Source organism: Erythrolamprus reginae, chromosome 4 (genome assembly GCF_031021105.1).
Source record: "Erythrolamprus reginae isolate rEryReg1 chromosome 4, rEryReg1.hap1, whole genome shotgun sequence".
In the NCBI taxonomy this organism is placed as follows: Eukaryota; Metazoa; Chordata; class Lepidosauria; order Squamata; family Dipsadidae; genus Erythrolamprus; species Erythrolamprus reginae.
The window spans coordinates 112,034,389-112,051,078 of NC_091953.1; the positions used below are offsets into that span (position 1 = coordinate 112,034,389).

The 16,690-nt window shown below is 41.5% G+C and overlaps 1 protein-coding gene across 1 annotated transcript in view; it reads left to right on the forward strand.

Moving 5' to 3' along the window:
* Positions 1-16,690, forward strand: part of PCCA (propionyl-CoA carboxylase subunit alpha) — a 326,677-nt gene that overhangs the window by 79,038 nt on the left and 230,949 nt on the right. Inside the window, exon 7 of the mRNA XM_070751229.1 lies at positions 6,061-6,192. Within this exon, the coding sequence (XP_070607330.1) occupies positions 6,061-6,192 (132 nt within the window). The remainder of the gene's footprint in view (positions 1-6,060; positions 6,193-16,690) is intronic.

Here is a 16,690-nt window from a genome sequence, read left to right on the forward strand (position 1 = left end):
TACTTGCAAAATTCCATGTCTGTCCATGCTGCTTGGTAAATAGAGTCTGTCAACATTGCTACATGGATGAATTTGGGTTTTAAGATATTCCTTTCTCGATGTATTCACTTTTAACCTTCTTCTTGACTTCAGTGTGCTTGATGTTCTCAGCTTGAAGGAGTCTTCGGAGAGGGGCGGCATACAAATCCAAGTAATAAATAAATAAATAAATTTGAAGTGATTGTTTTCATCCAGATTCTTGATGTTATTTCTACTGGTGGTGCAGTGATTACAATGGAGTATCGCAAGCTGACTCTTCCCCCAGCCTGGAGTTTGATCCTGAGGTCTGTAAATGAGGACCCAGATTGTTGGGAGAACAATGTGCTAACATAAACTGCTTAGAGAGGGCTGTAAAGCACTATTGGGCAATATATATATACCCTGTTTCCCCGATAGTAAGACACCCCCGATTGTAAGACATATCGGGGGTTTCAGGGGGGTCGGCTAATATAAGCCGTACCCTGAAAGTAAGACATATGTCTTACTTTCGGGGAAACATGGGGGTATTGCCGGGGGGGGGAGCCCGATGACGTCGCTTCTAAGCTCCCCGCGCGCCCCTCGCCTTCGCCTCGACGCGGCGCCACCGCCTCTTCCCTGGCTTGGCAAAGCGAAGGATGGCGCTGGTCCGAAGCGAGCCGAGCGGGCGGCGGCTTGCAGCTAAGGCGCTCGTCCCAGCAGCCGAGTCCTGCCGAGGCTCGGCTGCAAGCGGCCAGCGAGGCCGACCAGCTCCGAGGCGAGCGGCCGGAGCTGCGCCCTCCTTCGCCCGCCTCCTTTCCGGCAGGCAGGTGGGGCTGCCCAACTGCGCAGAGCGGCTTCTCCCCTCCAGACACACGCTTCCCCGACACGCGTCTGTGGCTCCACGCGTGCACGCCGCTTGGAGCCCTGAGGTTGAACTTGGAAAAGGGCTCACGAGGCTCCTGTCCCGCGGCTGCCCTTCTGGACTCTGGGGAGATGCCTTCGGGAACGCGACCCTTTCAATTTTTTTCCAATGTAAGACATACCCCAAAAGTAAGACGTAGTGGGGCTTTTGGGGGTAAAAAGAAAGTAAGACACTGTCTTACTTTCGGGGAAATACGGTAAGTGCTATTGCAAAGTGCTAGTTTTCATTATTTTTCCTCTGTTAATGGTGTAGGAAGTTTATTAATTAATTTATTTATTCATTTATTTATTTGTTCATTAATTAATTCATTAATTATTTAATTCATTCATTCATTCAATTTTTATGCCGCCCTTCTCCTTAGACTCAGGGCGGCTTACAACATGTTAGCAATAGCGCTTCTTAACAGAGCCAGCCTATTGCCCCACAATCCGGGTCCTCATTTTACCCACCTCGGAAGGATGGAAGGCTGAGTCAACCTTGAACCAGTGATGAGATTTGATTAGATTAGATTAGATTTATATGCCGTCCCTCTCCGCAGACTCGGGGCGGCTCACAACAATGGCAAAAACAGTACATAGTGACAAATCCAATACCCACCAATCCAATTACAGTTTTAGGTTAAGAAATTCATAAAAACAACCCCAATATATATATATATAAAACAAGCACACAATCAATCAAACACCAAAACAACATGGGCAAGGGGGAGATGTTTCAATTCCCCCATGCCTGACGGCAGAGGTGGGTTTTAAGGAGTTTACGAAAGGCAAGGAGGGTGGGGGCAATCCTAATCTCAGGGGGGGAGCTGGTTCCAGAGGGTCGGAGCCATCACAGAGAAGGCTCTTCCCCTGGGTCCCGCGAGACGACATTGTTTAGTCGACGGGACCCGAAGAAGGCCAACTCTGTGGGACCTAATCGGTCGCTGGGATTCGTGCGGCAGAAGGCGGTCCCGAAGATATTCTGAACCGCTGACTTACAGATCTACAGTCAGCTTCAGTGGCCTGCAATACAGCACTCTACCTGCTGCGCCACCCCGGCTTATCATATATATAAGTGCTATTGCTAACTGCTATAGGGCACTTGATTCCTCCAGTTTTCATTATTTTTCCTCTGTTAACGGAGTAGGAAGTCAGCATCCACCCCTCTCCTAAAAAAAATGAAATATCCTAGGAAATATTAAAAAGGCAGAATATTATATAGAATATCTCCAGAAACATGCTTTAGGCAAGGAAAAAGACTCACTCTTAGTAGCTCCTACCTTTGTCAATGTGCCATCAAGGAATGACCCATCTCACCTTTTTTAATAGCTAGACCAATCTATTTTCCTTAACAAACAACAGCCATAGTAGGAATTGTCCAAAGCCCTTTCATTCCACCATCACCCAGCAAAGGGTCAGCCAAACTTGAACTCAAAAATACAGCCTACAAAGTTGCTTCTGCATGGCACCATGGGAATCAGACAACCAACCAAAGTGCATTTCTTATACAGGAACAGGAAACTTCAAGTTATAAAACTCAGAGGATCTTAGCAACTGCCCTTTTTTTTCTCTGGATCCAACATCTGGAAGAATGTAATCCACCCTTTCTGTACAGGAGCTCCTGTCCTCATTAAACCTTCTTTCCAAGCAACCTCCATGAATTCAGGGTCTTATTCCCCACTTAGAACTGAACCCGGAAGAATATTACTTCCAACAGTGGTAAAAGTGGCACATTTGTCCAGTTCTAATTACATTCCTGAGTCATAGGACCTTGCTTTTGTAATGGAAATACATGGATGTGAAGTGACCAAGAGTTGAACTTAATCTATAGGAGACTTCATAATTTTGTGACTGAGCCAATTCCTAAAATTTCTTTGATGTTTCTGTACTACTACCATGTTTCTGTACTACTACCAAGCTACTGTATTTCAACAGATAATGTAGTGGATTTCGTGGTAGCATTTTATAATTGCAAAAACAATTTTAAAAAGTGTCTCTAGAATACTCTGTAATTTCTATGCTGTTAAGTTTCAAGTTTAGTATGTGATGGTGTTTTTTTTAATTCACACCAATGCTTTTAATTCAGTCTGGTCTAATCTTTACTGCTATTTTTTTTATTATACACAAGCAAATCTTGGCCAAATGTTATCAGAAAAGAAAAACTATTACCACCGTTAATATTTGCTGTTTTTACTTCGGCCATTTCCTCTTTCTTCAACTTATCATCCTTCAAGTTCCCTATATCTCTTTCTTCTTCTTTAGGGAGAAAAAAGTTGGAGTTCTTAAGGCTTTGCTGCCTCTGCCTTCTCTTTGTGTTGATCAGTAATACTAAAAAAGAGAGATGAGTTAACATAAACCTGAGTAGACTCTGTAACCTTCCCCCCTTCCGCCTTTCTGGAAATGTAGATGCAATAACATTTGCAGTTGAAAAGGTTCATTCTCAGTTTCTAATGTTTAAGGATGCAAATGAAGCATTTTGTCTCTTCTGTGCCTGGAGGTGTTATGCGAGAAAACAGAAAGAGGTTTCTAGGATTAGTTCCACAGATTCCTTTTATCATGTAAAAATCTATGACCAATTTGATTGCCAGGAACTGAGGAAATCCTATATGGAAAACATCTAAAGAAAATTCCTCCCATGTTTCACTTTCCTTCTATCTAAATCACTAACCACCTTGATAGTTATAGGGAATATTTGTTGGAATGCATGCATTTTTCTATTTACTTTGATTATTTGTTCTCTGTTGGTTTCATGTTTTTATATGCTTCTTGATTATTTCGGTGTTTTGCTTGGAAAAGTACACAGTTATATTAAAAGAAAAACTTCCAGCAGACGTGGTAGATAAATCCACAGTAACTGAATTTAAACATGCCTGGGATAAACACATATCCATCCTAAGATAAAATACAGAAAATAGTATAAGGGCAGACTAGATGGACCATGAGGTCTTTTTCTGCCGTCAGACTTCTATGTTTCTATGTCAGGCGGTAGGGACAGCAAGTAGGATGCTTGGCTGCATAGCTAGAGGTATAACAAGCAGGAAGAGGGAGATTATGATCCCGCTATATAGAATGCTGGTGAGACCACATTTGGAATACTGTGTTCAGTTCTGGAGACCTCACCTACAAAAAGATACTGACAAAATTGAACGGGTCCAAAGATGGGCTACAAGAATGGTGGAAGGTCTTAATCATAAAACGTATCAGGAAAGACTTAATGAACTCAATCTGTATAGTCTGGAGGACAGAAGGAAACGGGGGGGACATGATCGAAACATTTAAATATATTAAAGGGTTAAATAAGGTCCAGGAGGGAAGTGTTTTTAATAGGAAAGTGAACACAAGAACAAGGTGACACAATCTGAAGTTAGTTGGGGGAAAGATCAAAAGCAACATGAGAAAATATTATTTTACTGAAAGAGTAGTAGATCCTTGGAACAAACTTCCAGCAGACGTGGTAGATAAATCCACAGTAACTGAATTTAAACATGCCTGGGATAAACATATATCCATCCTAAGATAAAATACAGAAAATAGTATAAGGGCAGACTAGATGGACCATGGGGTCTTTTTCTGCCGTCAGACTTCTATGTTTCTATGTTTCTAAAATAGATTTGCATGCTCTGACTTTTGGAACATAAAAACTGTTTAAAACCAGTCTGCTTATTGCTTTTGTCTAGCTATAGTTCCTTTTCCAAGATTTCAATCCCCTTATTCTCTTTTAGTTTTAATTGGTGTGACAGAGAGTGAATGTGGGAATCCATGTGTTGTTTACATTTATTTTATGCAGTTATTTATTCCCTTCAATATTACAACTAACTAATAGTGCCTAGAGTTTCCTACAGGGGAGATGGTCAGCATAAACATTTAACAAACAAACAAATGAACGTTTAAGAAAGTCAGTTTGGTGTAGTGCTTAAGGCATCAGAGGAGAAACTGGGAGATTTTGTGTTATAGTCCCACATTAGATGCAGAAACTAGGTACTTAGGACCAGCCAAAGTCTCAGCCCTAACAATAAGCAATAGTAAACAACATGGCACATTACAGGGATGATCGCTGTTGAAGGGACAGAAATAAAAACAAATACCTATTTCAAATAATGACATTAATCCAGCTTCACCCATGTTTGAAATTGGTCTGTCTGTCTGTCTGTCTGTCTCTGTCTGTCTGTCTGTCTGTCTGTCTGTCTGTCTATCTATCTGAACTTTGAGGAATACTTTGCCTCAGACTTCAATTTAATTTTGGATGCTATTTGGAACCCTGACATACAACATATCTTAGTGTGCTCTTGTGGCATCTCAGAGTTATGACCTAATTGCCCCTTTCTCTCTCATGAGATTAGATTAGATTTATTGGATTTATATGCCGCCCCTCTCCGTAGACTCGGGGTGGCTCACAACAATGGTAAAAACAATACATAGTAACAAATGTAATATTTAGCAATCTAAATTACAGTTTTAGGTTAAAAAATCCAAAAGAAACCCCAATATATAAAAAACAAGCACACAATCGAATCATACACAGAAACTACATGGGCAAGGGGGAGATGTTTCAATTCCCCCATGCCTGACGGCAGAGGTGGGTTTTAAGGAGTTTCCGAAAGGTAAGGAGGGTGGGGGCAATCCTAATCTCTGGGGGGAGCTGGTTCCAGAGGGTCGGAGCCACCACAGAGAAGGATCTTCCCCTGGGTCCCACCAGACGACATTGTTTAGTCGACGGGACTCGAAGAAGGCCCACTCTGTGGGACCTAACCGGTCGCTGGGATTTGTGCGGCAGAAAGCGGTCCCGGAGATATTCTGGTCCGATGCCATGTAGGTCATAACCAACACTTTGAATTGTGACCGGAAACTGATCGGCAACCAGTGCAGACTGCGGAGTGTTGGAGTAACATGGGCATACTTAGAGAAGCCCATGATTGCTCTCGCAGCTGCATTCTGCACGAGATGCTACAGATAAGTTCAGGGGAAAATATTTTATAACTTTCAGTTAGTTTTCCTTGATCTGGTTTTGATTTGTACAAACAGAAATTATGAGATCTTTGCTTTTAATATACTTTTAATGTACTGTTTCAAGTTAAAGTTATGCTACTTGTACTATGTATATGAACTGTATTAAGAGAGGTCCATTGTAATAGTCTTCCTTCTCTTCCTTCTTTGTTTCTTCAGGCATCAGAAGGTGTTGTTTTCATCGGACCAGATATGCATGCTATTCACGCAATGGGAGACAAGATAGAAAGCAAATTGTTGGCCAAGAAAGCAAAGGTCAATACTATACCGGGCTACGATGGGGTGATAAAGGTAAGATTTTTTTAAAAAAATCAGCTATTTATATAACTTCTCTTTTAATTTAAAAAGTCCTTCCTGGATTAAGATTAGGGTTAAACATAAGGTATATAATTGCAACCTTCAGTGGGGCAGTGGTATTTATGATAAAATCTTTGCATACGATAAATTGTTGAGATGAATAAAATTCTGCATTCTGTGTAAAAGAATAGCAAACTCAAAAGTATCACTGTGATCTGTCTCACAATACTGTATATGCGAGCTCTCTAGTCTTATGATTGCATAACTACCATGCTTCCCTGAAAATAAGACACCGTCTTATATTAATTTTTGCTCCAAAAGTTGTGCTACGTCTTATTTTTTGGGGGGTGCCTTATATTTCTCAAATAAGACAAATTCACAGGCAGAAAAGCTGACACCCCCCAAAGAAAGTGTACCATATGGTACACTGATTATGGTACGGTACCTGTCAGTATGGCACCCACACACACAAACGAAGGCACTTATATGGTACAACAGTATACTCCCGCTATTGCAGCTTCCGGCCACCAGAGGAACTACAGTCTACGCACTGTAGTGGAGACTGTAATGGCGGTGAGACAGCAGCAGACTGTGTCTGCTGTACTGGACGGTACAAAGCGATGGAAGGGGCCAGCAGGGGACACCACATTATTACGGTACCGCTATGAACAGCTTTGAATGGTACCGTATGTTTTTCCACCGTACTGTATGTAAACTTGACTACGCCTTATTTTCGGGGGTTGCCTTATATTAGCAAATTCTGCAAAACCTCTGACATGCCTTACTTTCAGGGTACGTCTTATTTTCGGGGAAACAGAGTATGTTGGATAAATTCAAGTATAAATAACTAATTAAATAATAAATTAATACCTCAATAAGAGAGAAGCTATTCTTCAAACAAACAGTGTTTTGAAGAGATAGTCATTTGTTTCCCCATAGAATGAAATTACTGCCATAGGTAGATAGAAGAAAGGAAAATTTGGGAACACCCCTAATGCATGTGTGAGTTCAACCACTTCTCTCCCCATAAAAACGATACCGTCTAGTAAGATAATTCAATTTTAAGAGGTTGCTTCAGAGTATCTCCTTTAACGAGTCATTAACATGCTGTTTTTTCTTTTATGTGTTACGAAGTATCTTTTAGAAATCAAATTAGGATTGTGAGACGCCTGGGATTTGAGTTAGATAGGTGGCCATATAAATATTTTTAAAATAAAATAACACGAAGCATTGCAAACCCTACTAAAAATGGGTAAAAATCCATTTTATCTATGTAGCTTTTCCATGGCCCCTGCTACAGGATCACTTAAAATATGATATAGTAGAGAAAGGTATGAAAATTGTGAGACCTGTGAATGAAAAAATTCTGCTGTGCTTTAAATGTTAAATATATTACAAGTGGTCCTTGTTTAATTACCGTTCATTCAGTAACCATTCAAAGTTACAGCAGCGTTGAATGAAGAAACATGCAGACAGTCCATTGGACATCTTCATTGCCAGCTTTTGATAACAATGTCAATGAGGAAACTGGCAGAAAGTCACAGGTGACAAATCATGTGACATCACACCTAATCCTTGGGCAGGAGTCACCTAACCATCACAACTAGAATTGCCATCATAACTCAGTGTGGTCATGTAACCTTATGCTTTACAACCATATTATTTAGTGATGGAATTCCCAGAACTAATTAGCCTTGTTAACTGTTCTGTCGGCTCTCTGATAGGAGCCTCCCGAAAATTTAAGGATACAAATTTCAGACACACACAGGTTTGAAAATTCAAAACAATGTTCTTTATCACAAAAGTCAAAATAAACTAAGCACTCTTTTTGTATTGCAAAGAGCACTCTTCCCAAAACAACCCTGTAGTCTGTACAATGTCCCTTAAGCAGCCATTAAGTACTTAGCCAGCAGCTGTGGAGAAACTTCACACCCCTTCTTCTTCCAAGGAAAGGAGACACACACACAGGCTGCTCTGTTTTGGTTTCAAAGGCGTGAAAAAGCAACAAAGTCCAGCACACAAGATTCCTGAGGAAACTGCAACAGATATTCTTCCACAATGGCCAAACCCACATGCTGCTATTTATAGCAGCAGCCCTAATTACTGGAACCCCCACCCAAACACAGGTGGCCTCCCTTATTTCCTGTAATAGGTTCTTACTTGGTCTCTTCTACTCATAATTCTGCGCTTGCGTGGGTCCAAAATGTCATCATCTGAAGCTATAGAAGATAAGGAAGATTGACTGCCTGGGCTGTGTGCCAAGCCCTCCTCTGCTGAGTCACTCCCACCTTCTTCTTCGTCCGAGGAAACTAAACTCTGAACTGATTCTGTCGGCAATAACACAGGCCTGTGACATGTTGAAGTTTCCCCTGCATCCACTTCCCCATTCCCTGGGGCAGGAGCTGGGCCAGAGCCAACCACAACAGTTAAGTAAGGACTACCTGTTCCAAGTTTCTTAAGGAAACCCTTTAGTGACCATTCGGTTGCAACAACACTGAAAAAAGGGACTTAGGACTATTTTTCTCACTTAGGATGAAAAAATGCTAATAAGTCACTGTCATGGTCATCAAATGCATGGTTGTAGGCACTGTTCCCTCTAAGGTGAGCAGCTGTGCGGCCGCTCACAGGAAATCAAACTTTACCACAGGACTTTCAAGTGCCGCACAGACTTGATGACTCACTTCATCTGAGCTTTGCATAGCCATTTGTAGCCAGTTGCTTCCCCTTCTCCCCACTGCACAGCAGGAGCTCTTCAATTGTGCCACCAAATACCATACAGTGTTTTATTTATTTATTTATTTATTTATTTATTAGTTGGACTTGTATGCCGCCCCTCTCTGAAGACTCGGGGCGGCTCACAACAAGTAAAACAGTCACAACAATCCAATTAATTAAAATATTTAACGATTTAAGAAAACCCCATGTAATAGCAAACACACACACAAACATATCATATATAAATTTAACGTGCCCAGGGGAGATGTTTAGTTTCCCCATGCCTGACGGCAAAGGTGGGTCTTAAGGAGTTTTCGGAAGGCAGGAAGAGTAGGGGCAGTTCTAATCTCCGGGGGGAGTTGGTTCCAGAGAGCCGGTGCCGCCACAGAGAAGGCTCTTCCCCTGGGATCCGCCAACCGGCATTGTTTAGTTGACGGGACCCGGAGAAGGCCCACTCTGTGGGACCTAATCGGTCGCTGGGATTCGTGCGGCAGGAGGCGGTCCCGGAGGTATTCTGGTCCGATGCCATGAAGGGCTTTAAAGGTCATAACCAACACTTTGAATTGTGACCGGAAATTGCAGATGCAGACTTGCAGTATTATAAGTGATACTGATATATAACATTTTAAATTATGTGGGTACATTGAATAAACATAACTTTGGGTTTCAAATAGCACTGATTTTGTTGTTGTCTTGGGTGACATCTGTGAAAAAAATCCAGGTGCTCAGGCATGAAAACGTGCCGCTCAGACACTATACTTTCCCGCCCACACCAAAAAAGAAATTAGAGGGAACATTGGTTGTAGGTCAAAGACTACTAGTATTCATATTGTGTAGTGCAGGGATGTCAAACTCTGAGGGATGCATCAGGGTTGTGTTTGACCTCGGAGGGCCTGGGGTGGTGGTGGAGCATGGCCGGGGTAGATGTGACCGTTTTAGGCTGGAAGAGTGCTGCATGAGGCTGTTGAGGCTGAGAACAGGCTGTGAAGGGACTACCCACAGCTCCCTGCAGCTCATTTTGGCCAGCAGAGGCACTGTGGGCCACTCCTCTGATATTTCCAGGAGGGCCCTGTGGGAGAGATTTAATCAGCTTTGAATCTGACACTCCTGGTATAGTGCAATAGCATAGAATAGATTCTGGGTCAAAATAGGTTCGATGGTGGGGTTTTAGCTCGAGAAATGCAGGTGGGATATTTCCTGTTTTGGAGCCAGTGACCTTTGCTTTAATTTGCCTTGTTTCAGGATTTATTGATTGATTTATTGATTGATTTATTGATTGATTTACTATATTTGTATGCCGCCCCTCTCTGTAGACTCCGTAGATTGCCCCCACCCTCCTTGCCTTTCATAAACTTCTTAAAACCCACCTCTGCCATCAGGCATGGGGGAACTGAGACATCCTCCCCAGGCCTATATAGTTTATGTATGGTATGCTGTGTGCATGTTTTTTAAATTATGGGTTTTTAATTTTTTAATATTAGATTTGTATTGTACATTGTTTTCTATTACTGCTGTGAGCCGCCCCGAGTCTACGGAGAGGGGTGGCATACAAATTAAACAAACAAACAAACAAACAAACAAACAAATACATACGGAGAGGGGCGGCATACAAATCAAATAAATAAATAAATAAACAAACAAACAAACACACACACACACACATACATACATACATACATACAAAGAAACTTTTGCAGAAACCGCGCTCAACGTGTAGTCTTCAATGGAACTGCCTCTGCATGGAGGGAAAAATGGAGTGGAGTACCCAAGGCTCTGTTTCTGGCCCAGTACTCTTTCAGTGTCTTCATCAATGACTTGAACAAGGGGATACATGGGGAAATTTGCGGATGGCACCAAGCTGTCAGGAATAACCTACACTCCAGAAGATAAGCTTAAGATACAGAAAGATATTGACAAAGTTGAACATTGTGTGCTCTCTAACAAAATGAAATTCAGCGGTGAAAAATGTAAGGCCCCACATTTAGAAAAGAAACACAAAATGCACAGGTACAGTATATGTGGTACCTGGCTCAATAGTAGTAGCTGTAAGAGGGATCTTGGAGTCCTAATGGACAATCATTTAAATATGAGCCAGCAATGTGCAGCAGCTGCCAGAAAAGCCAACACAGTTCTAGGCTTCATAAACAGGAGTAGAAGAAGGACTAGGGCAGACATGATAGCAGTGTTCCAATATCTCAGGGGCTGTCACAAAGACGAGGGAGTCAAACTATTCTCCAAAGCACATGAGGACAGGACAAGAAGCAGTGGGTGTAAACTAATCCAGAAGAGAAGCAACTTAGAACTAAGGAGAAATTTCCTGACAGTTGGAACAATTAATCAGTGGAACAACTTGCTTGCAGAAGTTGGGAATGCTCCAACATTGGAAGTTGTTTAAGAATATGTGTAGGGTTTCCTGCCTTAGCAAGGAATTGGACTGAAGACCTCCAAGGTCCACCCAACTCTGTTATTATTATATTAATAATACCGCCTTCTGCTGCACGAATCCCAGCGACCAGTTAGGTCTCCGGGTCCCGTCAACTAAACAATGTCGCTTGGCGGGGCCCAGGGGAAGAGCCTTCTCTGTGGCGGCCCCGGCCCTCTGGAACCAACTCCCCACGGAGATTAGAATTGCCCCCACCCTCCTCGCCTTTTGTAAGCTCCTTAAAACCCACTTCTGCCATCAGGCATGGGGGAACTTAGATACTCTTTCCCCCTAGGCCTTTATTGGTTTTAAAATAAGGTTTTTTTTAAGTTGTTTTAGTATTGGATTTACATGCTGTTTTTATTATTGTTGTTAGCCGCCCCGAGTCTATGGAGAGGGGCGGCATACAAATCCAATAAATGAATGAATGAATGAATGAATGAATGAATCAATCAATCAATCAATCAATCAATCAATCCTGGGGTGAGGATGTGCAAGTGACAGAGCATGTATTGCATCATGATACAAATTTTGCATCTTACATGCTTAGTTTTGACTCATAGCTAACATGGATGCCTATGCTGGAAATGTTTGTGCCTTGCTGATATCTAACATAGAAAAAAGTGTGATTCAAATACAAAGTTTTCAACAAGGTACAGTAAAAAAAAAAGTCCAAACAACAACTGTGATGCTGTCATTGAAACTCTATCTTTTCAAAAATTCTGGTAGAGTTCTCTTCAGTCACACCAATATAGCTTTTCTTTTGACTGTTTTGATCATATCCTGCAGACACCCCCCTTTCCAATGTTATTAGCCTTAAGCACTTAAAATAAGGAGGAAGCGGCTTTTGGATAACTAGTTTACACTTACACATAATATGATATGATACTTAAACATAATATGAACTCAGAGTGGGTTGGAGCCCATTAAATGGCTGGTATGAGTATATGTTGTCCTCAGAGTGGGTGTGTGTTTATTATTCATGTTTATTTTATATTATGTTTATTTATTTTATTTTACTTAGTTTATGTGTTTTTATCTTCTGTAAGGTTCCATGAGTCACCATGAGTGAGAAGGCGGCAATATAAAAAATTAAAAATAAACAAAAAAGTAAAATATGGATTTAATTTTTATTTTATTGAGTGTAGATAGCTTTAAACAATATAATATTTATTCTTTTCACTACTTTTGGCCTTCAGTCTGACACAGTTCCCATGACAGACGTTGCTAGATATTAAAATGGCCCAAATCCATACATAAAATTTGTCAGAGCTGTTTTATGTGGAACTGCAAACTGGCCAATTTCAATTGTGAAATAAACTTTAGTATTTTTAAAAAATCTTGGTATTTAGGTTAGGACATCTTTGAGAATAATACTATCCTTCTTACAAAGGTCTTTAAAAAAAAGCATAAAATCTGAAAGATGTTCTGTACATGCTATGTAATATATAGACATTAAGGTAATTTGAACAAATTATTCTACCGAAATAAAGATTTTGTTATGGAAGCCATAATAAGTATCAAAATTACTGGGTCTTAAAGAAACTGTAGACTTATTTTTACTTTTCTATAGGCTTGTGTATATTCTTTTGGGCTCTCTGGTAGAATCCTCCCAAAAATTCACAGGTACAAATTTCAGACACACACACGTTTGAAAATTCAAAACAATGTTCTTTATAATGAAAATTCACTTAAACCAAGTCCTCTTTTGGTATAGCAAAGAGCACTTGTCTCCAAACAAACTGGTAATTTGTACAAGTCCCTTATCAGTTCTGTGATACTTAGCTTGCAGCTGTGAGGCAATTCACAGTCCTTCTTCTTTCACAATGTGAAACACACTTTGCTCTGGTTTAGTTTCAAAGCGGGGGAAAATCAGCACACAAAAAGTCAAAGTCAGTAAAGCAGTCAGGAAACACAAGGATCAGATAATCCTCCACAATGGCCAAACACACAGGCTGCTATTTATAGCAGCCTCACTAATTACCACAGCCCCACCCAACCACAGGTGGCTTCATTTTCTTTGATAATCTCTCAGTTGTTGTTGCCTATGCATCGCTCTCCGCATGCGTGGCTGTATCATTAAGTCTTGTTCTGAATCCAAGGAGGAGCTAGATAATTGATCTCCTTCTGAGCTATCTGCCATACTCTCCTCCTCCCTGTCACTCATGTCTTCTTGGTCAGAGGAGCCTTCATCAGCAGATTCCACGGGGGGGGGGGGGAACAGGCCTGCAGCATGTGGATGTCTCCTCCACATCCACAGTCCTTGGGGCAGGAGCAGGGCCAGAGCTAACCACAACAGTGTAGAAATGTATAATGTTTACCTATTCCACTATTCTCTAGAGTTGATAATATGTATGCAGTCCTATGCTGATTTTTTACTTCAAAATCCTGAAGTTTCTAGTCCTGCCTTTTTTTGAGAATGTATAAAAGATTTTCCCCTTTCTCTGAACAAAATATGCAAGTGTACATGCCTATATTTAGAGTACATCACTTGAAGTCATTACAATTGTTTATGTTTTCTCAAGTAGAGAATTATTTGGGGTATTGAGTCTCCTCTCCTCTCTTTCAAGAGACTCATCTTTCTATAGTTGGTCCTTAGTACCTCATTGGATGTGTCCAGGCAGCATGTAGGGATACTTGTGTGTCAAGGGAAGATTAGCTAGTAAACACTGCTATAAGGATCTCTACCTATATGCCAATTACATTTAGAAAAATGTTAATTTTCCTAAGCTTTTGCCTTTTGGCAAAGGGATGTGATAATCTTCAGAGGAAAAACAAACTAGAGCCTCCCTTACTCCCTATAAAACCTCCCTCCCCTAAGCAGTAAGCTATTTGCACCAATGTGAAGTCTAATTAATTGTAAGTCAGATCTGGGTAAGGAGATGGTTTAGGATTGCAGCATAGGGATGTTGGAAGAAATTTCCATCTGGATTCAGTTCCAAGTTGGAGAAAGAAACTAGAAGCACGGGGACTGCTTGAAAAGATGGTTTAATGGTGGTCAGGACCACAGTGTTTTGAGGTCCAGGCCAAAAAAGCACATGGTTGAGAGAGAGAGATTTATACCCTCTGTTCAGCTTTGAATTTGAACTTTATTTTGATTGGTTGTCAGACTCTCATGGGGCCATGCAAGGGTAACTTTGTAGGTTGTCTTTTGAGTCCCAGGCTTGGTTGAGCCTTGCTGGGTAATAATAATAATAATAATAATAATAATAATAATAATAATAATAATAATAATAATAATAATAATAAAAAATTAGATTTGTATGCCGCCCCTCTCCAAAGACTCGGGGCGGCTCACAACAATAATAAAAACAATGTTACAGTGGAACAAATCTAATATTAAAAGAGAAAAAACATATAAAACCCCATCATTTAAAACCAAACAACACATACATGCCAAACATAAAATATAAAAGCCTGGGGGAGGTGTCTCAGTTCCCCCATGCCTGGCGATATAAGTGGGTCTTGAGTAACTTATAAAAGACAAGGAGGGTGGGGGCAGTTCTAATTTCTGGGGGGAGTTGATTCCAGAGGGCCGGGGCCGCCACAGAGAAGGCAATCTCCTCAGGTGGTAAGTTCATTTCCTAGATGGGTAGAGGACTAATCCTATCTTTATTGGATCTTGGGTGAGGTATTTATTATTATTATTATTTATTAGATTTGTATGCCACCCTTCTCCGAAGACTCGGGGTGGTTATGAATACACCTAGCTATCTTTATTTCTTAAGTACTGACATGTTCTCTGTGCTGTTGAGGAAGGTGGGGGTTATTAAGAGTGAATCTGCTTCCTGCTTAAAAAAAATATGTTTCTTCATTTCTCATCCAAGGAAATATAATATTCTGCCTTTTTAATATTTCCTAGAACAGTGGTGGTGAACCTTTTTTTTGGCCAAAAGGGTGTGTGCGTGCGTGATAGCATGTGCAGATGTGCCCACACCCATAGTGCAATGCCCTCCCCTACACATGCACATGCTGCCCCCCAGCATTGCCCCCCGTGCATATTTATAGGCCTCACTGAAGCTTCCGTACTTCCGATAGGCTCGTTGGGTTGTTTTTGACCATCCACAGACTTTGGCGGCTTTCCTGAAGTCTGCGGAGGGCGAAAACAGCTTCCCCTCTGCCCTCCGGAAGGCTGAAAATTAGCTGGCCAGCACGCACATGTATACTGGAGCTGACATAGGGCAACACTTCCTGTGCTCTCAGATATGGTTCTGTGTGCCATCTGTGCAGCGGTGAGCTATGAGCTGGAACACTAAATTGCACTCGCTGCCGCGGCTCGTAAGTGCTTGCGGTGCCAGCCGATTTTGCTTCCACACCTGTGGAGGTAGCAAAATCGCGCACGGAGCCGCAGTGCGCCCGTGTTTTGGCATGCATAGAAGCAAAAAACCCTCGACGAAACATTGGCGCATCTGTGGCTTCATGCGCGATTTTGCTACCTCCACAGGTGCGGAAGCAAAACTGCGCTGGCCTCGCAAGAACGTACAATCCGTGGCGGCGAGCACAATTTAGCTTTCCGGCTTGTAGCCCACCGCTGCTCCTGTGGCATAGATTTGCCCCCATGGTCCTAGAATATTCTGTTAGGAGAGGCGTGGGTGCTCACTTCCTACAGGAAGAAGACGGAAAAGGTGTAACTACCGTTTCCTCCTTATAACTGCACCATAGAAATCCAGACCCTGCATGGCAATGAAGGTTGGGGTGGAGAAAAAATATTTTCCATTGTTAATTCATAGAGCAAAAGAATTGGAAATGGAAAAGATGTTTCCATTTGGTTTCTAGAACATGTATCCAGGCTTAGGTCCAGAATTTTGTTTCTTGAGATTCTTAAGGATTTGTTTTATAGATCAGGAAGTCATAGCTTCATGATTGGGAATATTTAGAAGGAAAAAAAAACCATGAAGAAGAAAAATCCTTGGAAAATAATAAAGGAAGATTTCTTAACTTTTTCTTTTTTTTCTTTCTCTTTTCAGAAGTAGGCTGGCTGGCTTTTAAATAGAAGAGAGTAGGTTCCATGCATCTATGTGCTGTTGACTAGAGCAGTGTTTTTCAACCAGTGTGCCGCGGCACACTAGTGTGCCATGAGACATGGTCAGGTGTGCCGCGAAGCTCAAGAAGAGAGAGACAAAGAGAGAGAGAAAGAAAGAGAGAGAAAGAAAGCAAGAGAGAAAGAGAGAGAAAGAAAGCAAGAGAGAAAGAGAGAGAGAGAAAGAAAGCAAGAGAGAGAGAGAAAGAGCGGCAGGGAAGGAGGGAGAGATAGAAAGAGCAAAAAAGAGAGGGAGGAAGGAAGGAAGAGAGAAAGAAAGAGGGATGGAGAGAGAGAGGAAGGAAGGAAGAAAGAGAAAGAGGGAGAGAAATAGG